This window comes from Chelmon rostratus, chromosome 1 (assembly GCF_017976325.1).
Source record: "Chelmon rostratus isolate fCheRos1 chromosome 1, fCheRos1.pri, whole genome shotgun sequence".
NCBI lineage: Eukaryota > Metazoa > Chordata > Actinopteri > Chaetodontiformes > Chaetodontidae > Chelmon > Chelmon rostratus.
The window spans coordinates 26,731,433-26,757,522 of record NC_055658.1 but is presented as its reverse complement, the minus strand read 5'-3'; the positions used below and the strand labels follow the sequence as shown (position 1 = coordinate 26,757,522).

General features: G+C 39.0%; 1 protein-coding gene across 1 annotated transcript in view; it reads right to left on the bottom strand.

Annotated features, from left to right (window-relative positions):
- The window catches only part of luzp2 (leucine zipper protein 2), a 141,533-nt gene extending 132,535 nt beyond the window's left edge, over positions 1-8,998 (bottom strand). Inside the window, exon 1 of the mRNA XM_041942812.1 lies at positions 8,897-8,998. Coding sequence (XP_041798746.1) covers positions 8,897-8,958 — 62 coding nt within the window. The 5' untranslated portion in view covers positions 8,959-8,998. The remainder of the gene's footprint in view (positions 1-8,896) is intronic.
- Between the last annotated feature and the right edge of the window lie 17,092 nt (positions 8,999-26,090).

Genomic DNA, 26,090 nt, shown 5'->3' with positions numbered 1-26,090 from the left:
AGAAATGAAGTACCGGTTGATACAGCAGTAAAGATTTACATCAAAAGTGCACCTTCCGTACACAGCAACACAATGAGTACGGAAAAAGAAAAGGTGTCTAAGGATACTGACACTTGTTTTGATAACAGTTGGGATACATTTGTCTGAGGATCCTTGACTCAACTACCAAATACCTGATTTGGACAATTGACTTTGTGTAGTGTGTAGAGAATTATCACCCGACTCCAGTTCTCCTTAGTCCTACAAAGGGTTTTAGCACCTTTCAGCTCTTTGTTTTGGTTTTCAGCAAAGCTCTTAAAACTGACTCTGTTTCACCTGCCCAGCAGTAAACTGTAGCAAATATAGTTAGTGAATCGCTATGAAAATCTAGCAAGCTAAAGAGCCAAATATAATCCAATATAATGGAAACCAAACCAGAGCATGGATAGTGAACATTTGTCGGGTGGCCAGAAACAAAACAAAACAAAAAATATTGTCATGTCAACATGTCAATGTTGTGCTTGCTATTTTTTAACAGCCAATATATTACTAATATGAATGTTAATCAGCAACAAATCAATGATGAATATGTGTACCTTAAAATAAAGTGGTACTGTTTTCTATTATTAAAAAGGAAGAAAACAATCTTTGAGGAAATATCAGAAATGCTCCTCTTTGTCACAGCCAGATGGAGGGTGTGTCGGTGTCTGTGTTTGATTGACAGCAGCTGGCAGGCTGCCTTAGCGCCGAGACAAAGTAAACAAACTTGCACTGTAGCCCACATATGACGAGCAGACAGCGTGTTGTTAGAGGTATTGAAGAGTATGGACCACACCGGACCAAAGTGATATTTGCAGGTACGTTTAAAAGCTATTCCTTGTGGTGTAGCTGAGCACCTAATTAGCTTTCCAGCCTGCAAACTGACATTAGCAGTGCTCTTTTCCTGCTGAATATTTGTTTGGTGGCTCCTTCAACAAGCTATGGTGCAGGACAAGATGTGTGTTCTTGTTTGTAAGTTGTATAAGATGGAGACGTTTGCAGGAAAGCTAATGTGTTGTGTTGTGGTTGTTGCTGAAGTCTGTGGCTGTTGTGTATCCAGCTGCCCTCTGGCGCAGTCTGCCCGTCTGCTCTGACTATAATAAAACGCTGACGTTTCTGATTTTTGTAAAATCTGACTGGCTGTGTCAGAACAACGTCGCCATCTACGCAGACCGATACTGTAACGTTGTTCCTTCAAATTAATGCAAAACTAGGGGGCACCATTATGCGACTAAAAAATATAAAATATACATGTGTCCCTTTTGCTTTTGGTCTAACACACCAGCACTGCAATAAATCATCCCTTCATGAAGGTTATTATGATAATTTATGGTAATTTTGGCAGCTACAGTTACAATATAGTGCTGCTGAGTTATACCATGTTACACTGAGAAGTGTTTTTAATATCGCACCGCATTTATATCAATAAGGGTAGACTAAATAGGGTGATGGAGTTAATGGCTGGTCAGATTCGTTTCACTGCATAAGTCAAGCCAACACTGCACTTCCTGTTCAATCCTTCATAAATACCTTTGACTCTAAAATACCAATACTTTTTATTGCATAATGAGATGACACCAGCCTCTTAATGCCTGGAACATATCATCCCAAACATCCTTGTTTTACACAACAGGAAATTTTCTGTTTCTAGCATGCCACATTCGAGGATGATGCTATTCAACTTATGTGTTCCAGGAAGTGCGATATCAAGTAATCTATGACACACACTTGCAGTATTTGAAGAATAAACACTGCTGTCATTTCAAATGGCTTGAGAGCGCAATGAAAGCAACAGCACAGTACCTGAAATGTGGCCTTGCATATAAAACGTCTGGCTACTCTTCAGCTCGCACTCATCATGGTCCTTTTAATTACTTTCTCATTTGTAGGAGCCACCCAAGGTTCTGTTTATTGTAGCCCACTTCATTACTGTCATGTGGCCAATGTGGTTGCCATGGTGTGAACATTATGCCATGTCCTTTGAATTTCAATTATCATTCACAGTCTGATTTGTGCTGAGGACGTTACTGGCCTGCACAAATATCATTTTCTCTCATCTTGAGGAGTCAAACTCCATCCATGAAAGTCATATCTATAATCATTTCTCTGTCATTTGATGCCTTGAAAAACAGAGTGCAGATGGGAAATCATGTTTATTGTTTCTCCAAATTATTTCCACACATTCAAATGTTTCATGGTGCATCGGCCCAATCATGACACACGTCACTGCTGCACATTAAAAGTCACCCAGAGGTGGCTTTTGCATGGCAATTAAGCAGATGCCCATCTTTTAAGGTGCACCATCACTCCAGCCAGACACTTCAACCACTTTCCACCAAACTGCTGCTCTGCAAAACGCATAAATGTTTATGCAAAGGAGTCAGTTCAAACATACCAGGCCTCTACGATGTTGTTCAGTATAAATAAAGCACCTGTTCATGTAGATGATGGAGCTCTCAATCAATAACAATCGAAACAAATGGCAACACATGCCAAGCCCCACTTAAAGAAAGGAAATATAGGTGAGCTCTGCATTCCACACTTACTTAGGTAAGCCTTATTTGTTCAAAATAGTTGTTCTTTCATCATCCAAGTGCTACTCAATGCCCAGGGATAAGAGGCAGTTTGTTTCCACTTAGTCATTATACCTGCTAACCATTTGCAGTCCATCAGTGTATGGACTGGCATTACCACCTCCTCCTGGTCAATAGTTAGGTCTAATTCCACATCTGCACTACACTTGACCTCTAGTCAATCCTCACTTTCCCAAAGTATCAGACAACATTCGTGAACAACTTTGCAGCAAGCATCAACTAGACATTTTAAAGCGCAAAGCAAAGCAAAATTCAGACTGTGATTGCTCATTCAGTGAGATATCTTGTCGAGTTTCTCTCCGCTGCTGTACATCTTGGTTAAATGTATTCATTCTCACTTGTGAGAAAGTATTGATTGGATGTAAATGATGATCTGTGGAATGTTCTAAACTCGTGACAAATTGAGACAAAGGCACCTGTTCTGATGAATGAATGGGAGGCTGACCACCTTTCAGAGCTATTTCAGCTACACAGAGAGAAAACAGTTGCACAATGAGATGTTGGTCTATCCTTCAAAAAACAGTTTCACTGACAAGAAAATGTACAAATACTGATATGTTTCCCCCAAGCGACAAACTCCAGGGTTGAAAATGAGGCCAAAAGTGGAAGTGCCAAAAACTGCAGTTCCTCAAAAGGCCACTTGAGGCTGGCTCCAAAAGTGAGCCAATCCCCATCGACCCTCAGATTAAAATGCCCAAATTTACAGCGAAAATAGGCATGTTTACAACTCGGTACATGACTTGGCTGCCTTGAGTGACAGCTAGCCACTTGGTTCCAGCAAACAGGCTTCAGTCCGCTTCAGTCCGCCTTAGCTCCGCCCACGCCAGTCACACACTGCCAAGATGGTGACAGCCAGAGTCACTGTTACTGAGCTTCACAATGACTCTCAGAAACCTATGGGTGACATGGAGGAGACTACATCTGTTTCATGCAGATGATGGTTTCCTCACACATTGAAGTTGATTGTTTTAATGTAAATTCTGACACAACATTGCTCGAAAGTGACCTGAAGGGATCAAAGCACAACCTACTGTTCACAAAAGGTTATAATACACAGGAAATGACCGTGATCAACAACATCATGTAGAATTCATTACAGTTGCTACCTGGCTCCATCATTAATTGCTACACGTCATGAACAACGTCCTTTGCATGTCTGGCTCTGTAACTTTGAAGAGATTTAATTTATTAATTTACAATATGCTCATATCCACAGGCAGATGTTAAGATATAAAGCAATGTGGCTGCGTGTCTGCACTCTATTTATAATCCAAGGCTCTCTGTAGTCCTTTTAATTGCCGTCCAAAATACTCATAAATATTTGATGTTGTGGAGATCCCACCAGATATCACCGTTTCCAAGAAGAGCGTGCTAAGGTAAGAGACATCAAAGATAGTGTCAAGAAAATGTGTCAGATATGTTTCATGAAATACTCTGAAAGGGAATATTTGAAAGTGTAAAAAAGGTGGAGCTGTTTGATCTGCACAGAGAAAGAAAACCAAGCCAAATGCAGAAGAGCAGTCTTACTGTAGTAGCCTCCCAACCCTGACCCAGAGGCGGACAGTCATATCTCATGGGACTAGTGTCAATGTAGCCTTGTGTTCTGCCTGAGTACCAATTGATTTCTGCAATGACACATAGCCCTGCACCACCATTATGTGGCCTGAGTAATCCACTCAATTCATTAAAATCGAATTCTTCTTAGTGGGGCTCTCACATAAGTAGGGGCTGGCACCAAAATGGTTAATTTTACAGACATAATAAGAAATTATATTCTATAATGTTCAAATTGGTCATTCTTGTAAAATGTTGTATGTATATCCTTTATTTAGCATTCATAGCAACACTGGGTAAGTACAAGAGATGCCTTTTAGATTTTAAGGCTATAAAACAGAATTAAGCATAAACCAAAGGCTAAATAAAGTGCTACATAAAAATTGAAATAGTTCCTATTTCATTCATTCTCATTCCTTAGGCAACTTCATCTGGCTACACAATGGATGTTGCAGTTAACATATGAAATGGATTCTCTCACACACCACTGATGTGATGATGGTGAATCAAGAACAGCAAGGCAGAGCAATACATAGACTAGACAGCTCAGGTCACAATTCATTCTCCTGCTGCAGATACACATTACAGTTAGTCTCTTCGATGTTACACCATTCCAACAAAAAGAATGAGGATGTCACATACGATAAGCCTTGTCTGGCTCCATGACCTCCAGAATCACAACAAGGTGCTTCAGGCACCAATCAACTCAAGAAAGGTTTTGAGTACCAGATAGATTAAAAGCAAAATCAGCCTACAGTACTATATTATTCCCTTTGCTTGTGGTTTTGATGACTTAGAAAAGAAAGAAAACTACAAAGTTGAATATTTCTGAAATATGTTGAGCTGAGAGGAGGTACACAAAAAGGAGGAGGAAAAAAATCTAAAATTCTGTACTGCTTTTAATGAAATTCGAATATGTCAGCAATAATCCAACCGATTTCAAGAGCTTTATATTAAATGCATCACTGCCAACTATTATTGCCTCAGCAGAACCACTCCAGGGCGGCGGTAGATCAAAAGATAACATGCAGTATAATATGGTAGTTAATTAGCACTGGCTATTAAAAGCATAGCTAATTCTGTATTTTTGTCAGGGGTAATGGTAGACAAAACGCATGGCAACCACTGCAGGAGGAGTGTAACAATGACGGAGCAGACAGGTGTTATGGATCAACTGCTTTCCTTGTTCGGTGTTGACCTTTCATTGAATCCATCCGTGGATGCTTGCGTAGTGATGACAAATCTTTAGCAAGAAGAAAATAACATTGAGGTGCCCTTGCCTCATTGCTGTCCTTTTCATTCAAATTTAAAAATGATGCCATGTAAACACTTAGTCCTGGGTAAAACCTCAACATTTTTACAAAACAAAACAAAAGAGAATAACTCAAGGTTCAATTACAAGCTTTAGGTCATGTAGGTCACATGTTGACACAGAAAACACTGAACAGGAAGCTCTGGAAAGAAATTGTTGTCAAAATTTGTGTTATTTAATTTAAATGCTAAATTACAGCCTAGAATTCAATCAACACCTCTGATGCAAAGTCAACAGAACTGATTATGATCAGCTTTAAAGGCTGGTTTCAAGTATTTCAGTCTGCATCTTAAGCACCCGGTACTGGAAAAGATATTCTTCAGTTTGTGGAACAGATGAATGATGGAAAAAGACCCAGTTTGTAACAATTTTTGTTTCACTAATTTGTAATGAGAGCCCATTTATTATTTAAATGATATCATTTTTTTTTTTTCAATTACAGCATTTTAAGACTAGCTGGTCGAAGCTTGTGCTTTCATATCTGTTTAGGACCTGGCTCATGTTTAGTTTTTCCATTTTTCAAAAATAAATCAGATTCAGCAGGTCACAGTTGAGGTATCCACCTTTGCCTGGAAAACCCTGTTGCCTTAGTTGAGCTGAGTTCAGAAATGAACTATCTAATGAAACACTGATTATATCTATGTGTTCTGGTAATTACTTTTCATGACATTCCCCCTCGAGATGTATCTTACAGTCTGTGCTGACCTACCAAATTACCACAGTAATGCCTCCCTCTCCAATTAGCACCCAAAAGATCACTATTTGAAAACAAACCTTGAGACACAAACTGTATTTTTCACACATCTAAATTAACTAGAGCATTATTGGCAGTGTTTCCTTTGGCTGCAATGTTACTGGGTGGGGAGGGGTTAACACTGCTTTGTTGTATCCCTATGTTCAATCCATATCCCCTCTCCAGTGTTGGAATGTAATTAAGTATATTTCCTCAAATATGCACAGATTTGAGGTACTTGTACTTTACTTGAGTCGTGTCACTTTCTACCTCTACTCCAGTACATCTCTGAGGAAAATATTGTCCTTTACATTTTTCTGACAACTTTAGCCACTAGTTTGTTTTGCACACCAAAATATACAACAAGCTTATATGAATTAAACTACCCAACAGTAATATACAAGTACAGCTGAATTGACTAGTCGATTGACAGAAAATAAATTGGCAACTATTTTGATAATGGCCATTTTTCATGCAAAAACATGTCATGGTTCCAGCTTCAAAAGGGAGGATTTGCTTTTCCTTTGAATTATTCTAATAATTTTAAGTCATTGTTAATTTGTACCATTGGTTGGACAAATCAAGCATTGTGAAGACGTCGCTTTGGGCTCTGGGTAATTGTGACGGCATTTTCACCATACAATCAGTCGATTGATGGAGGAAATAATCAACAGATTAATCCATAATGAAAATAATCAATAGTTGCAGTCTTGTCCAAAATGAACAGCTGATTATATTAACAGTAACTGACCAGAAACATTTTCAATGCGGGACATAAACCGTGAGTATTGTTACAGTATGGACTTAGTACTTTGACTTAAAGATCTGAGTACTACCTGACACAAATTATCTGAATTTATATAATAGGTAGCTTTTTTTAGCCTAACTGCACATATATGTTGCCAGTGGAGCCTTGTGGGTATATTGTGGGCGTGAGGTAGTCGAGCGGGTTTGTTGTTGGAAGTAAGTCTCTCCCGGTATGTGACAGAAGTACCAGCACATAGCCACAGCCAAAGAAAAGTGCATGCTATAAGGGGTACTTAACTTATTTTCATAAGCCAGAACTTAGCTAGATAAGCATAATAGTAACTGGTAAGCCGTGTATTGTCTTTGCTGTTATAGAAAAGAAATAAAAAGCCTCCACTAATGCAATCTTACATCTGTTACTTCCTGCACTCAGAGCTGATTGAAACGCTACTTTCCAGCTACATGGCAGTCTGTAATTATTTATAATAATCTAAAACCAAGAGGTCTCCCAACTATGGTTCATACCTGTGGATCTGGAAAGGTGACATAGGAACAGGGAGTAAGAAAGTGTTGCGCTGCAACAACTGCGTATGTATTGAGGAAGTAAATCAGATGATTGACCACATTTTGTTTTCTTACGAGATTTTGTTTTTCTGTGGTGGGCCGCCACAGAAACCAGCGGAAGCACTGATTAGTTTCACAGTTTAGAAAAAAGCTAAACACGCCTCTCTGTATGCACAATTAAAAAAAATAAGGCGACGTTTCCAAAGCTGCTGCCTGAAGGTTTTTTATGTATTTGCTGTATGTGAGCATTAAAATTGTAGGTGTGTTCAAGGGTGTGTGAGCGCTTAATTTGCTGACTACTAAAACCAAGAGATTAATACATCAATACAGCCCCTAGTTATACCACTCATAGATCATCAGTGTACCTCTCTGGTATTGACAAATTTGTTGGATGTAGGCAATAACCTTGATGTCTTCCACGACAAGTCTCGAGACACTGTAACTCCTGAGGCTAAAGAAATAATTCTCATTGTAGCCTTTCATGTTACGAATGACACCACAAAAATGCAGGTACTGGTCTAAATATTTAGTCAATATCAACAACAAAACAGTCAGCTCAAAGCCATCATTCTCCTGGTGCAAGCATTCCTCTGCAACTGCATTCAACTAATTCACCAAGAAAAGACGACAACAGTATCTAAATGTTTTGGGCACTGAGGAGAAAGAGGAGAGGCAAGTTTTATAATGCATGCCTTCCTGTGTGTGATGTCTCCGCGGTATAGTCAAAGCCCTGAATTTCCTCTCACGGCTCTCATTAAGGCAGTGGTGTCAGGCACTGGCAGAGAAGACGATTTTATCAATGATTTAATTAATCATCAAAACTCTCCCCTCTCCACACATTTCTCTCTTATGCATTCTTCCTGTCCATCACTCTTCCTTCAGCTTCTTCAAAAGCCCGACATCGCGCACACACACGCACATATATCTCGAAGCACACACACCTGCTCTTTTTCAAGACACTGCAACACAAGTAGCCTTGTCCTTTTTCTCAGTCCCCCTGACTTCAACTTGCTCCCTCCCAGACCAGCGGGCAGCAAAAGTCCCAAAAAGCAATGTCACCACTATTCAGGAGGCATCGCTGTCAGTGAATTACCACCACAAAAGGACAACTGTCTCTCAGCCCGTCCAGAACTGAGAAAGATAATAGCCTAGTTCAACAGATAAGCTCTTTCTTCCTTTTAAGTCTTTCAGCCTCCAACATGCTTAGCACACAGAGAGCCTCTGCCAGGACGAATTAAGGCTTCAGTATTTGGCAGGACTGAACAGACCTTCAGATTAGTAATCTAAGATTGCCCATTATATCCTTTGAACCTATCCCCCCTTTTGTTTCAGAGTCTGAAGCAGGGTCTTATTCTCCTCTTATCCGTCTCTTACCTGGTGTTGAGGCTCAAAGCTGGACAGAGAAGCAGTAAGCAAATAGCTTGGATGAATTTCATAGCTGTCTCACACTCCCGTTCCTTCTCCCTTCTCAGATGCTTTTTGCCTTTCCCCCCGTGTCTCTCTCCTCGCTCTCTAGCTCTCCCACTGGCTGCCTGGGTTTTTTAGCGCACTCTCATACACACACACACACACACCCAGACACACAAGCAGCGAGGCAGACAGATGCAACACAGTGGCTCGGCGAGAGGGAGGATCTCTGGCTTTAAATAACACAGGGACACGGACCGACTTGCTAATGGAAAGGAGCGGGTGGGGCTGAAATCAAGTGAGGGAGATGTGGGAGTGATATGATGTCAGCGCCCGGGCAGCTTCAGCTATTGGTGAGAGGCATTCTTGCCATTGTTTGGTGCCGGTTGTTCCACCAACAATAAATCTCTCCATTCATTTCATTCTGCCTCTTTACTACCTGCGGTCTTATAGGTGGAGATACAGCAAAACATTTAGCTTCAAGAGTGGGCAGCACAGGTCGCCACCACAAGAAAACACTCAGTTCAGTATCGGCAAAGTCACAGTTCAGTGAGGGTAACACACTAATACAGTTAAAGTGTAATTAGTAATGAAGTACATGAAAACTGGAAGCAAGGTTAGGTTGTTGAATTGTGAATGAACTCTCATCTTCAGCATAGAAAAAATCCCACACTAATTGAAATAATAAACTGTGATCCAACTATTATTGATTTTTTTCTCTTTTTGCTTTATTAGGCTTATATGTTTTCCCTTGCTTTCCAGATATATGATGTGTCGAATAGCATAAAAGAAAATGAATGCATTTATTTTTGAGGAACAACTGGCTCAACTGAAATTTTTAAAAGCAAAAACGAAAACCATCATCTCAGAAAACTTGCGAGCCATTATTTTTGTCACAGAGTCAACGAAGATGGAGAAAAAAAATTATTCATTATTCATTTATTATGTTATTACCAGATTTTAATTATCATTTAAAATTTAATTAAAATTTGTAAGACTGGGTGACATAGATCCTCAATCACAGTATATGTAATTTTACATTACAATATTGATAAACAGTATATTGTGATATACTTACTTGATGGAAATTATACTGAGATGCTATTTATGGATAAAATAACCAGAATGGAAATAGTAAAATCCAATGCCACCATTTCTCACTACACATTTATTGGCAACATTACCAACAAACAACAACTACAATGATATACATGGTCTGAAAATGTCTCGTTAGCACAAGATGTTAATTAGGGGAATAAAATCCATTTATTGTTGGAACAAGCTCATTTGGAGCTTTTAATAATTTTACAAAGTGAAATCCTGTGTTGTAAAGTGAGACAAAGAGCTCTGCTTCAACACCAATAGCAAAACAGAAATGTGTAGTAATGAAATCATCTCACCCCCGGCTTTACTAGCCCTGCAGACCACTTTGAAATTCGAGGTTAACCTTATGAAAGTAAGAACAGCTCAAGAACAAAATGTTGAGAACTGAGAGGATGTTCCAAGTGAGACTCCTAGCCATGTAATACAGGTAGAATATTAAGCAGTCCATACAAAAAGGTGGAGGTCACACACCATAGGCATGATAAATGATTTCCATTACAGGTTTAATAGAGTTTGGAGTCTTTTGTACCCCAGCCACAGTCCATTTTCCATACTGAAAGATTTCCCCCCCATTTATGTGGTATAATTAGAAGTTCATGCATGGAAACCCATGGTGACCAGTTGTAATGAGTCTGCTAGACCACAGCTCGCCTTGGTTACCGGGGAGAGCATCCTCTGCAGACGTAAGTTATCTGTCTCAATCATGTATCACATCAGCCAGAAACTTGTAGTCCCAGTGCTCTGAGCCAACCTGTTGATAATCTTATCTTAATGAAGAAAAATCACCATTAAATGAGCGTGAATTGTTGATATTATGCAAGATTACATTTGGATAAATCCCCATAGCTGAGCCTGTATGTCACACGAATTGATTTGTATATTTTGTTTATGAATGCTTCATTTGAATTTTGATCATGCCTCAATGGGATGCTTTGATTCAGTCAGAGCCAGGCACTGTTTAATGATTTTTATGAATTCTACTTGGACGAAAACATGTTTTTGTATGACTGTTCTTTGTTTATATAATAATATAATAGTTGCACACCCAAACTGAGTCACAATGACGCTAGGAGACTTTTCATTGCAGGTTTTCTGTAATCGAAGCAACTTTGCAAACAGAAAAGATCCCATTGCTTTGTGCCAGTTGAGCATCGGAAACACAAATTTCTTTAGATTTCCAAAACACACAAAATCACTGCCGATGTCAGGCGATTCTAGTTGCTTCCCCATAATCTGAACCAGGTAGAATGAATCCCAGCATTCCAGCTGAGTTTGTTGCATTAACTTAAAAATTAAAGGGGCTGTGGTTGAGCTCTGCGAGGCATATTAGAAACACTATTATAAGTGCATATTTTTCTTCTCGCACTTCCTCCAATAATTTCTTAATGCCTGAAAGCAAAGTCAAAGTCATAAGCATCCACGGAGTGATGCAACAAAAATCTTATGCTGGCAATTTTCAACTTTTTGGCTATGAAGTAAAAGTATAAAGTTGCTTTTTATTCCCACTGTGGTCACTGCGGAGGAAATGATGAATGTTGGGCTTGCAGCACAAACAGGCGATCTGATAGAATGGTACTATGCTGTAGCATTGGTTTGCATGAGTCGGAAAGATCTGACAGTCCTGTAAATGGCTGATTCACTGGTTTTGAGAGACATATTTGAGTGTTAAATCATTAATTGCTGTATATTGGTATAACATATAGCTGTATTTTTGTTTGTGTGTGCATGTGTGTCCTTGTGCCTCTGTCTGTCTTGGGACCACTTTGAGTTGATGTTTGCTAAACATTCTGACCGGTACCCGCTTCTTCAAAAGGGTTGTTTGAGGGATTCATTCTTAGGGACTCAGTGTTAGACTTAAGGTTTGAAGGTTTTGGTGGACATTTAATAACTGACACTGATGTCTTAATGTATTTTGTAAACCACTACTTACTTTAGTGTGCAATTTGAAAAGCATTTTGACTACAACTGTGTATGAAATGTGCTATGTAAATAAACTGCCTTGCCTTGCCTCGCCTCATTGTCAAAGTTAAGTTTGGGGGTTATGTGCTATATGCATTATGTCAGTAAGGGTTCTTACAAAAGTATAAACGTGTTGTTTATGGGGTTTTATGAGAGTTTTCTAAAGTGAGACAGAATTTTAACCAGCTGTCAAAGCACAGTAGGCCTGGCCAGAGAGCCTTTGAAGCTGTATATTCTTCAGCTGGCTCCAGCATAAAACACCATGAGTTTAGATGTTTTTGTCTTCTTTTTAAACCCTTTACTTAGCCATGCAAGGCTTTTTCAGCATACTGAAATCCTATTTAGCAACATCCTATGTCACGTTTAAACAGTTTAAGTATATTCACCTGTGGATATGACACATAAAACCAGTACCATTTTCTACTAAGTAGTTGCTCTTGGCACTTAGAGCCCTTACTTTTTACTCCACATTTCCTTAGTCCAGAAATCCTCACCTTTAGCCTTGTGGTCTCAAGCCACTGTCTTTACCATCAGGCTACAATAGTCCTAACAGGCAACATTTCCACATCTGCAATAACATATCCAAGGACAGTGATATTGACTGACAGTTGCTTAAGTAGCTAAATCAAGATATCCTGATTCTGCTCTCGCTGAAATAATGGCCTGTCAGCAATGCTGCTGCTTTTACCAATGACTGTTTGCTTTCTGCAAAGATGCTCCTAGTTCCTCTTCTGCTGTTCTTCTGCATGAATATTAAGCTCAGGAAGATAAGTTAGCAAGTACTGAAATCTCCATAGTCTATTATGTATGTTTACAGAGGGTTTGCACTAGAAGAGAGGAAAAAAAATCCAGCATTCCCTTGCATAAATTTCCATTCTCAACATCTACAGTGCCATTCAACATTTTGTGTGGAAAAGGGAAAAGAAAACAAAAAAAGAGAGAAGTCTGGCAGCAAGGCTGAAGCTTAAGGCAGTTCCCTGTCAGTTGGTTATTCTCTCAGAGCAGGAGTATGGAAATGTGCCTTCAGAACTGGTGCTGACATAAGCTCTCAACATCATGCCTGGGATGTTTAGTTTGTCATCATAGTTCAGAACAAATGAACGGAGACACTAGAAAAACAGCTTCAATGTCACTAAGCGCAAATCCCCATACAGCTGTTGTTGGTCAGTAGTTAGCTATTGATAAACAAAGAGGTAGAGCATACACCACACCTGAAACATCTGTTCAAATGAAACCAATATATGTGACATCCAAAAAAAATGTCAGGCTAACCAATACTGGGCACAGAAGAAAAATATTATTTTATTAAACCCTGTGACACAACAACCTGGTGGAGATGGCACATTTTAAAGTTTCTATGTTAAGTTTCAGCTGTCTACTCTGCCATGCATTGTGCCAAGAAAATAAAGTATACTGAGAGACAAAAAAAGATGGACATGAACAGACTGAGCTGTTCCTATTTTAATTATGTTTAAACTGCATTCATTAAATTTTTTTTTCCACAAGCTAATCTCTATCTTTGTCTGCTGCATGCACACCTGTCAGCCACAGTGTTTTTGTTCCATACTACCCCTCTCAGTGCCAAAGTTTGAATTTCTAAAATCATTCATACCAGGGTTTTAATATAAAATCATTGATAAGTTGAGTCTGAAGTTTTGTACTCTGTCACTTGCTGCGCTGTGTTGTGCGATATGACACAGAACTGATTACATGACAGAGGGAGAACCATGTGAAACTAAAAATTAATTAGAATCGCCAACACAGCCATTGTGCAAGACACCAAAGAATTCCTGGAAATTACTGAGAATTACTCTTTTGATTTTCAAGGACGCTTTCTGGGATTCCATTCGAGACTCTTAGAGATCAAAGACCCTACTTCATGAACCATCTGTATAGTAGTTCAGCAATTTCAAGTCAACTCCCAAGACCAGGTCGGGCTGAGCTTGAATCAGCCAACTCTGTCACCATAGCAACAGCTCCATAGCATCTTAAACTCTCTTTATTGGAGCTTCTAAAAAAAAAAAAGAAAAAAAAGAAAATGAAAATGAAAAACATCTCCAAACAAACTAAATGCAATGCAACACGCCACAACAACAATTTAATTATGTCAACATCTTTTTAGCCTTTTTTTAAAGGAAGATCATAATTCATTTTAATGTCCTGCAGCTGAATTGGGTAAATGAGGCATCAGGTACTTTACACATGAAGACTTCCTTCTACAAATGGCTGTACTGGCCTGTGGATGCCTTAAAGTATCAAGCATCTACTACATTTCCAGTTGATGTAATAGAGCAGCCATAATAATATACCTTTGCTTTGAATATTTAGGTTACTATAAAGGTTATTACAGCTCCAATTAAGTGTTGGAATAACACTTAATTGATAATGTGTTAATATGATATACATGTGAATACGTGTTTTCTCTTTTAACTTGAAAACATACTGCATTTAAGTTTAACTGCACTCTGTGTTTAAGAGGTTGAATTATTAAATCATTACAAGTTATTCCAAAAATACAGATGATGCTGGTATTCACACTGAATCTTTCAACTGAAACCAATGCAAATTTGATCAATTTCAGAGGCCTTTTTAACTGTGAGGCAACAATCCCCTCACATCGGTACTAATAACTGCTGGACAGCTAAACATAGCTGTCTGACCAAGGGGCTACAATGGTAGAACAACCAAAGTCAATAGCAGGACACCCACAATCAGAGGCAAGACGCCAGGACACCCACATTTAAAGCCGATAAACTGGCAGGACACCCACAGGAAGCTGTAGTAAGATGCCAGGACACCCACTTGTAGCATTGAGACAGCAGCAGGACATCCATGTCTCGTGGCAGAGCAGCTATGGATTTGTATGATAACGCAGTACAGAACGTTTTAAAACCACACAGAGTTCAAACCAGTATGGAAAAGCCAGTCATTGTAGTCTAGCTTTGTTCACTCCGGTGCATTGTAATGCTCCAGAAAGACCCCCAGAGCAGAGCCTTGGCCTTAAACCACGGTGATGCTGCCACTGGAGAGGAGCATTTGTGTGGGATTGTGCCTCAGTTTATTGTGATTCTGTGGGGTTGTTAGCCAGTGAGCTACTTACCCTGCATCCTCTGAGTGAAGGCAAAACTGCTAAACAGCTTTTTTTTTTAACAAATTACTCACCCATGTGATTGTTATAAGAAGACTATTACGAATTAAGCTAATTATGTATCATCAAGTATAATTAAGTGCTGATTATGACTTTACATTTCAGAGCTTTAGTTGATAATCTTACTAAGAGCAACTCACAGCAGAATAAGCTTCAAGTCCTTCATCAGCAACATTACATCCTCTCAATTATTCGGAAAGGCAGTGATGTGGCCAAAACTTGATGATAACAGATGTCACAATTATTTCTGTCATTAAGGGAGGATTATTTCGACCCAGAAGGTCTAAGGACACAGGGAGCAGAATATTTAACCTGAACGTGGAAATGTTTTCACAAGCATAGGAGGAACATATAGGAGAGTGGGACGAGTACTATAGATCCTAACTTTCACACTGTCAGGCCCAAGGTTTTACAACTAGTGGTGAATGTTTAACAACCGTTATGTGGTTGCATTGCTCTGCTGCTGAGATATAAAAACTGGCAGTTTTCCAAAACCTACTTAATTCAATGTCTCGGACTTGTGGCCTTGAAAAGAATACAGAGATAGCCTATTGCTATGGGTTACTTGGCTGTTACTGTATGTGCCACAGAGTAGCTCCAGGCAAAGAATCTATTCATTTGGAGATCTATAAACATATAGATTTCTTGTTTCTGTAACATCAGCATCTTTGCCATGTGATCACCCCCAGGTTCTACGTTCGAACAGTTCCCTGTTCCGTCTTCGATTGGTTTTGTGCCATTAAATGACCATTTCAGGGACCTTCTCTTGCTCTCACTGGAGTAGGCTCCGGCCTTTAGATGATGACTCCACAGGATAAATACTCTGCTATGTAGGTGGATTTTTGTTTATGAACACCATTGTTTTGAAATGCTTGTAATGTCACGTTTGGCAGAAAGACAAATTACTTTGAGCCTATATAGAAATTGACAGGAGGTGTAATAAGCGTGCAATATTTTGGTTTACAGAAACTACATAGCATCATGCATTCTTGGTGACTGTTTTTACTTTTAAGAATTCATTAAAATATGCATTGCAGCCATCAAAACACAGCACCTGTTTTGTTTAATCCGTGTTTTTCCCAGGATGCTGGTCTTTTCCATTTGCATATTATAACATTATCTTGCAGTTTCAATTTTGAAATGTGAAAAAACAGACGGATGCCAAGATTTTCATCTGTCACGCTATGAAACACAAATTGGAGTTGTTCCATAGATGGAGTATTGTGAGAGATTGAATTTGTGAATGCATATAATATTGATTTGAGCACCTACTTTGCACTGAAATGAGGTGTCCCTCTCGGTAAAACTATTGTATGAGCCAGAACGAGAAAATAAAATCACTTCCCATTCTATCCGAGGAATTGTTATGGTATTTTCACACTGCTGTGCTATCGCATCGGTGGGTGTCCTTAATACATGACTCTAGAGGGGAGGGAAGTATGAAGTATTTCAAGAATACAAACTGAACTGACTGAGGTGAAGGGATTAACAAGGCTCGTAATTCAGAGGCTGTCTGCTTTTTAAACTCATTGGTGGATTTTTACTTCCATCTTCAGGTGGTTCCTTAAACTGCAAGGGTTTGGGACTTATAGCAATGACCACAGCAACAAAATTCATTATTGTGCGCCTTTTGTTAATACTGTTGTTGTTGTTTTTCTGTACAAACTGCTGAACCCTCTCAAAAAGGCAGTGAGGCATCTTTAAGACCTTGCACAGTTGCTTCTGTTCCACAGCTGCTGCATGACCTGGATAAACAAAATACTGCAGATACAGCAGTGTTAACAGCATACTGCTGTTATTATGTCAGACACCCTACCAGGGACACAGGCTTTATAGTATAAAGCTAACTGTTTGAATTTCAGATTAAATGCTTGAAGTGAACAAAGACATTTTTAGAAAGGTTAATCTTTTCTATATTCGTCAGAGTATTCTAAAATGATACAACATCTTTCTATTATTAACAGTCTTGTGGATAATTGAAGCACTAAATGCACATCGAGGCATCAACATCACAACAGGAAAAGTCCAATCACCCCCCCATGAGTTAAAAACGTATTAAATTGAATTTGAAGGAGGCTAAATTTAATTAATTTTTAATCTTCACTTATTTCGGCAAAGTCAAGAAACAAACATTCATGTTGCAGCCAGAATGTTCTCGCTATCTCCTATAACAGGAATGATTTGTGTGTGTGAAAGGTTAACCAAGAAAGAAAGAACAGAATAGATTAAAAATTGGAAAACATACATTTCTGTCCAGTGGATTGGGATGTAAAGGTCACATTTGGGGTTGTAATCTTAGAACAGGAAACTGAAAGTTTGGAAAGAAAGTTGCAAGCAAACATGAAATTTGTGCTAACACATATGCACTCTAAAACAGCAGCAGCAGCAGCAGCAATACCTCAAATACTACAGTTACCAAAAAGAAAGACTGACAAGAGGACTTGCTGGGTTTGCACTCGAACAGCCGGATTAGAGATCCAGCCTGAAGCCTGTAAAACTGTAACTGATCAGCTATTGTCTGGACAACAGGAGGGACAGGCAACACACAGGGATGCACGATTAAAAATGGATTCGGATGAACAACTGCAACAGAAACACAGGCCTCCAGTCAGCCGGCCACAGCACGAGCCAAGAGGACATAAACATGCAGGTTTATCTCTGCATCTTTGGGCCAGCTGCACCGCTTGACAAAATGATAAAGACTGACAAAGTGCGGCTGCACCACGAGTAGGGAAGATCGAGACTCAGCTGAGGCAACAGTTATAACGGGCAGTACCGAGTTAAAATGCTGCAGTGACTTGTCGTTGTTTTTGTCAGATTCTGTTGTTGATGGCAGCACAGAGGGAATGCCGAGTGCGTCTGCTGGGAGCTTCCTTTAAAAACAAACTGAAAGCAACAAATGCCACGGGGACCAACGGGGTTCTCTTCAAAATAAGCTATGTTTGTTTATTGCCATTTTATATTGTAAAGTATGCAATATTCTCTTTTCTCTCTTTCTGTCCAAGGGTGAAATATTGCCAAGGACTGCGCTTCAGTTCACTTTCTATTTGTCCTTCATACTATTCAAATTTCATGCAAGTAGCATCCTTTTCAGTTCTATTTATTATCTTCATCTGATGACGTAGGTACTAGTTACTTTGCAGATTAAGGTGTTAAAATGCTGCTTGCATGTTAATACATCAATATCACTGTGATAGAGACAATTAATTATGTGAATTTTTACGTAGGATACTTTAAGCAGCTTTGTGCTGTTAATAGAATTTCATTTATTTCATAAAATTTTGAACAGAGGATTTGTTGCACTAAATTGCCTCCGGGAGTGAATGTGGTTGCCAGGTTGTTTGTCTGTATGTGTTGCCCTGTGACAGACTGGAAATCTGGTCAGGTGTACCCCACCTCTGGCCAGTGTGAGGTGGGATATACTCCAGCTCCCTGCGATCCTGCAAAGGATAAGTGGATATAGATATTGGATAGATGGGTGATCTGTATTGGAGTATTCTTACATGGTGTTATTGACTTTTAATTAAACTATAGCTCCCTGTCTGAAGCTGGCAGAATCAGTAACATATTTTAAATCATTTCTCAGAACCCATCTTCTTGTGTATTTCATTCATTTTAACCCCTTAGTTTAATTCTTACATTTCAACTGGACCCCGAGATAACAAATAATGACACAATGAGAGAAAGATTTTCACTTGGATTAACAAGTAAGGACATGTATATTGCGTGTATTGTCATGTGTTTTCAGGTTTTCAGAGTAACTGTTTGTTGTAGTAGCACTTCAATCATTTGTATTCAATTCAATTTGTCTCAAATGGACATTCTCCCTGTACACAGGGTTCACACTAACCGTGAACAACACACACATAACCAAAGACACAACAATCATCACTGTTTGGTAGAACAACCTTTAAATAAACAATGGTGATAACAGAATCCAATTATTTTGTATAAAATACCTTAACCAGAGCTAAGCACATTCATAGCATGGAAACCTAGTTTCTCACCCTGTTCAACTAGGCGTCGTGCCAGAGGGAAGAAACTTCCCTATTAAGGAGGACACTACAGCATCGCTCTGGCTGTCCTGACAACCTGCCGCTGTGTGGCTGTGACAGGTCCAAGTAAATTTGGGCATGGCCCTCCAGGGTCCCACATAACTGAGCTGTTCTGAAGGCAGGTAGGTCCCTACAATGGCTCTCCTGAGCAGACACAGGCCCACTAGCTGATGTGGGGAGAGAAATACTTAGAGCAAGCACCCGGAAGCAGCTGTCATGTAATTCAGCTGGCGTCAGAGACTGATGGTGGTGTGTGAGCTTTACATCAGCCAAGCTTTTTACAGGAGTGATGAGGCATTACAAAGGCTCTTTGTTCCAACTAAGTGGACAAAAAAGAAGAAGTCAGCAGTCCTGCCCACTTCATCAAAACACTCAACTTTGTTAAACCTCTCAAGCTCATGGATCACCAGCCAGCACTTTGTGGAGGGTGTGAGGTGCCTTTTCCAACAACTGTTCAATTTGGCATTGCGTCTTCTTGTCTCATAGAAAACAGTGCTGGTTTTCTTTTTTCTTACACACAACAGTCTTTGTAGAGGGAGGTGTTTATCATGTAATCAGTCAGTAACCTGACTCAGACTGCAGTCATGGGGCTGTAATGGGCAAAGTGTTTCTATATATATTGTGGATGTATATACAGATATAGATATAGAGATATAGATATTACATACACACACATTCTACATTTTCAAATGTAGAAATATTTTGAGCATGTGTGATTCACATATTTGGAAATTTGGTTAAAATACCTGTGTGTCCCTCAAGATGCATTGTAATATTGTAGCAATTGTAATTTGTTGATGTACTTAATGTTGAATGTAGCATCTTCATCAGCTCAAAACTTGTCAGAAGACCAGTTACTGCAAAACTATACTATACTTTGCATATAGTGTTATTTTGCATGTTGACATGCTAAGGTACACATTCACACACAGCAGCCTATAATTGGTTGACGAATAATCTGAATTAAGAAAAGATGATTACATGTATTGTGCAAAAACTCCCCTCTCTCTTAAAATGGAAACATTTGCAATAGTTTAATTTATGTTGAAACCTGACACTGAGCCCCTTAATGTGATTACGAGTCAGTTTCTCATGTCTGGGTTTATTTTTGCTCTGAAAGAGTTACAAACATTTGGTTTCATCTTAGTTATAATCCCTGTTGGGCTGCCCTTGCCTTCACCAGAGGATAGATCTGTAATAATAACCTATTTAAACTATGATCACACAGTCAAAGAGACTAATGGAAATCATTAGGTTGCTGATTACTCTGAATGGTCATCTAATAACCAAAGAATGAAGAGAGATTTTAAAGGGCCACGATCACCATATGGTGCAAACGCTGTTCCCTCATGCTTTTCCCATATTGAAAGATGACAAAGCCCCTATAGAAACTACTGTGCAAACTCAACAATGGTTTGACAAGTGCCAGAAAGCTATTCCCCAATCACAGGATCTAAAACTTGGTGGGAAGTTTTGGAGCAAAGAGAAGTTGGGTAAAGCAGAGTTCAGTGCAGTGATATATCCCACTACACCGGAGGCTATTAATATTTCTTTATATGCAGACAGAGAGGTTTTAAATACACATATGCCAGCAATTCCATATCATCTATTTAGAGCTTATAAAATTCTGGTAAGCTAGAAAATATTACGAGCATCTGCACTCAACAGTTCCTCTTATCACTTGTATCAAGCCTAAGGGTGGTTTTCTGAAGCTTTAGTTGTAATCCTGTTTTTATTTATTATGTTATTTTGTCCACTCTTCGTGTTTTTTTTTTTTTTTAAATTTAACTACACCATTTAAGTCATTTAATTAGTGTGCTTGTATGGAAAGGAGTCAAATAAAGAATGAGCTTGTGTATATATACATATATACATACATATATACACGTGTATATACATACAAACCTATATACACACGTGTATATACATATACACGTTTATATATACATCCATACATATAAACACACACCTTGTTTACAGTCCCTTTTTCTCTGCGTTGCCTTTATTCTAAAAAAATAAATAAAACTATATATTTTTAATACATATTGTGAAATATAAGAACGGAAAATGTGCTAATGACTAATGCAGTACCCTGGCATTTTCTGCCCAATTCTCTAAATCCCATATCTACAACGGACACCTGCAAGTAGACCAGGATGGTTTTAACAACATAAAGAAGAGAATAATTTTTTTGACCTAATTATAATATTCCTTCCTCTTTGTGAATGTTGTTTGTCCAACTCAGAAATGTTATGAAGAGGAAATCTGGTGTTTCCAGCTTGTGCTTGTTGTGGAGGAAACCTTTAAAAATGTACTGTGTGTGTGAAGAATCTTGTATTTCAATGTAACTGCCTTAGACATCAGCAAATTCAATAGGGCATACATCTAAGCACAATGACTCAAAAACATAATTTATTCTGAATATAATTAAACAGGAGAGCAAAATGATTGAAAACACACAAAATCAGTTTAGATTCTCTCATGTAAAGCAAGGTCATAGGAAATGGTGCATGACTGCCAAGCATGGAAGGTGGACATGGTTCACAGCTTATACAATTATACACACAATCGGTTCTGTGCTCAGTGGCATTCTCCATAATTTTGGGGACAGGTGTTCTCTTTCTTCTTCATATTCCCTCACTGCAGCAGAAAATGAAAAAAACATCTTCAGCAGATATGTCACGCTCAAATAGCACACTCATAGACTTTTCTTTTACATGCACCCAGTGCAGTCAGCATTGTGCAAGAGGAAGCTGTCTGTTTTCATAGTTCTGAGGGCTATTCACTGAATAAAAGAGTCCACGCAAAACATTTTCAGCTGCATCTGGTAATATTAGCGCCGCTGTTATGATTCTTTCAAATGATAATGATGTTAACACTGCTGCCAAATAAAACGTGATTCTCCTCCTGTGTCTTGCAAATTTAAAAAACACTTAAAGCATTGTGATGGGGATTAATGTATTGAAGATAATAACATGTTTTCTCTTGGATGTAATGGCTATCATTCTAGTTCTGTATGCCTTCAGGGCTACAGCTGCAGATAAAATGACTTGTTCACAAAAGCAAAAACACCAAAATGCTGCAGGAAATGTGCAAACAAGCATGAATAAATTCAACCATTGTCATTACTGCTCTGATCCACAAGGTGGTGCTCTTTAATAAATTTTGAGCAGCTAAAGTGAAACTTAAGAGCTCCATCAATGAATCCTTCCATTGACAATACAGGGATGTTTTATGAATATTACTGGCATAAGACTTTACACAGCAATGGATATATAGATATTACACAATACTTCAAACAGTAAAAATTTTAAGTGGCACATCTTATGTGGATTTCTTTATATTAAAAGACATGTTTTGGCTTTTGGTTATGCTTTACCTTTTACTTTACAGCTGGTTAATGGATTATAGCTAACTCCAAGATGATGTACTGCACATGTCATTTAGACAAATGCACACACATACAATATGTGGCTCAGTGAGTCAGAGTATGATAATGAATTGAAAAGATAAGCAAAATGCTGAGAGTAGTAGGAAACCATTTCTATGTGAACATTCACATGAGTGAATGTGTTCTCTGAACAAAGGTGTCAGCTAATGAAAGTCTCAAATATAAACGTGACAGTTTTTTTGGTGACAAAAGTATTCATCAAAGTGGAAAAACTGTCACTCAAAAAAAAGCTGCTGCCTTTACAAAAACTATACGCTGTGAATGTTTTACTGAAACATCAAGACCATTTTGATCTTATCCATACAGCCCATCTGTACTTTACACTTCAGTGATATCACTGAAGTCCAGTGCTTTCTGTGACTGTTTGGAGATACAGTTAATTAAACATTAGCCTCATTACTCCATGCATATCTGACTGCCAGTCATCCATTGTCTTTTTATCCAGCTGCATCGTTGCCATTCTTCACACATTCTTAGTCACCATCTGTCAAAACCTGAATAATTGAGCACCATATCTACGGCTGTTTAACATTTGCTTTAGCCGAATACTGACAAAGTCCTTTGAGGGCTGTCCTTGTGATTTTTATCAGTGCTTTGACACTGATAATCAAGGACAACAGAAGAAGCGATATTGGACTTAGATTTGTGTTTTTTCTACCTTTTGACTGGTGTGTATAAACCCTGTGATAAACATTTTACACAGATTACTTGACCTCTCTCTTTCTCTCTCTGTCTGACTCATAGTCTGCAGCTCTGCACTGGAATATTGGTACATGTAAGTGATTGTCTTTGCAAGACATTTTGTTCACAAGCATTTCTCCTGGATTTCCACTAATTAGGCTATCAGCGTGTCTCCGTTGTGAAAATGTGACTTCAACCTGTGTGGACACATTCTGCTGTCAGACTTTCACTGGAATCACTAAGTGTACTAAACAACACCAGTACCAATTAAAATATTTACTGTATGCTGGAAAACAAACCAACCACAGAGCTACATCTTCTTTTGTGAGTGTGAATGTGATGGTAGCCTGAGCTGCCTGATTAGTACAGAGACGGTCAATCACCGTTGTTTTTGTATGCCCTGTTTGTATGCCCTGTTTGTGTTTGACCTTTGTCTTGTATTGTGGCAGTTCGATCCCCAGCTCCTCCTGTCCACAAAACAATGAACCGCAAATTGCTCCCGATGGTCAGGCCAGCATCTTGCATGGCATACTCTAAAGTGCTTTGGATAAAAGCACTATATATAAGTATGTTTTGATCTCCAAGAACTCTTGAGGGAAATATCTGGTTCTTTAGCAGTTAAATGCTCCACTATGTTCACCAGCTAGATGCCTACCTCTGCTGGCAGCATACTGCGGGTTTTTCATAGCCTTTTCACTGAAAACAGCTGCATGCTTTCACATACAACATACAGTACATCCCCTTTCAGACACAAGTAGTAAATGGATCTATTGCTGATATAAAAATATTGATCGGCGCAGCTTTAAGAATTTAAGAATCCATCTCACTGGTTTATTAAATTTTAGCTCAGTATTTTCAAAATAAGATTGGGTTAAATTGGATTCAGGTACAGTAAAGGTTTTGTTCACTTCACCCACCAAATGCAGGATCTCAAGGAGGTGTGACAGGTTAAGAGATTTGAGATATACAGTACAAACAGGCCCCACTGAGTGCCTTAAAAAACAAACAGCAGGATCTTAAAATCAATTTTTGACGCACTAGAGGCCAGTGAAGAGAGCCCAGAACAGGAGAAAGATTGTCTCTCTTTTTGGTGCCAGTAAGAACTATTGCAGCATTTTGGACAATCAGGTGCAGACGGGACAGCTAAGACCAGTTAATGAAGGAAGATATAGCAGCAGGAAATTAAAACACAAAAAACGTTCTCTATGGGTTCAAGATTTTAGACATAAAAAAGAACTAAAAACTACTCTAAAGTGCTGAGTTTATTTGCTTATCTGAGTCAAATATTACCCCACATTTTTGAGTAAATGGCTTGATAATGATTTTAATGGTGGCAGTCTGACTAACAGGATGTAGGATGTTGGTATAAGACTGCCCACTATTTCAGTTAGTCGCTACTACTTCACAAGGACACTGTCGCTGCATCCTGGGCTGAGCACCATGTAAGACGATTGTGATTGGTTTAAAGAAATACAAACAAGCCTGTTTTTCTCAAGAAATGCAGCATGGAGATGTGAGACCATGCTGGTGGTGAGGATGGAGTAGGGGAGGCCAAGCTCTCATTAAGCTGGAGAAACAGGCTTTGATCATTTGAGATATCAGTTTCTTCAGTTAATATTAGAGGTAAATAAACCTCATGCAACCCGCTAAGTGTATGTTTGTCTATATTTTTTTAAAGATGCACCTTGTGTATTAATTTGAGCAGTAGTCTGATTTAGAGCTATGAACACAGAATCTCCTCTTGTCTTGTCTAATGTCTTACATTTAACCTCTTCTTTTGTTCTACGTTTAACATGTTTGCTACCTCTTCCTCATCATCATGACTGAACATGACATAAACAAGTCAAAATGACTCTTTAGGCCCTTCAGGCTTCCACGTGTAGTGCTGAGTGCAAGCAGCAGAAGCCTCTTTACAGCTGACCACTCACGCTCTCTGAAAGAATTTGTTCCTTGTCGGGCTGCAGTAGTTTTCCTGCAGACACAGACTCAGGCGGAAGCTGCTGTGGGTATTTTGGGAGAACACAGCCACATGTTAGCAGCTGCCTGTGAGACACTTAATACGGGTTATAGCAGGTCTGGAAACACATACACAACACAGTTTGGCGTTAAATCCTCACTGATCAGGCTTAATGGAAAAATCTACCCTAAAACATGTTAACACCAACCGAGCAGTCAGTGTCCCTTGTCATCTTTTTTTAGCCATAATGCTGTGTGATGGAGTTAGATTTTCTTACTTCTGTGGATATCTGGATGGACTAAATTATGTCACATTGACCTATTTGAAGTGACTGTTACAAATTTATAAACTACGTCAGCACTGTCAGTAATACTAAGAGCAGGCGACAGGGCAAGACAGGAAAAACCCTCCTCCTCATGTCAAAACAAGATATTTTTCTCTATTATAGGCAGCCAGCCAATTATGGCTGACGAGGTTTAAAAAAGAAAAGACTCCTGATATCGATATAGCACAGAATAGATGCATAACTCCAATATTTTCTTCCATCTCAGTACTGGTGCTTTGAAACTCAACTATTCCTCTCAAATAAAATATCAACAGTAAACCGGGCGAAAAATAAATAAATCAGGGAGAGTACCTTAAAGCTGCAAAGTTGTTTGGCTGGATGTTTTGGAGGAGGCGGCTGACTTCCTGGAGCCTTCCAGGTTGTAGCTTCACAGTCGTTCCAGAGATTTACCCACTCAACCAATGATGAATTTGTAATGTACTGACAAGTGTTCATGTCCACATATAGCACAGTGCCACAA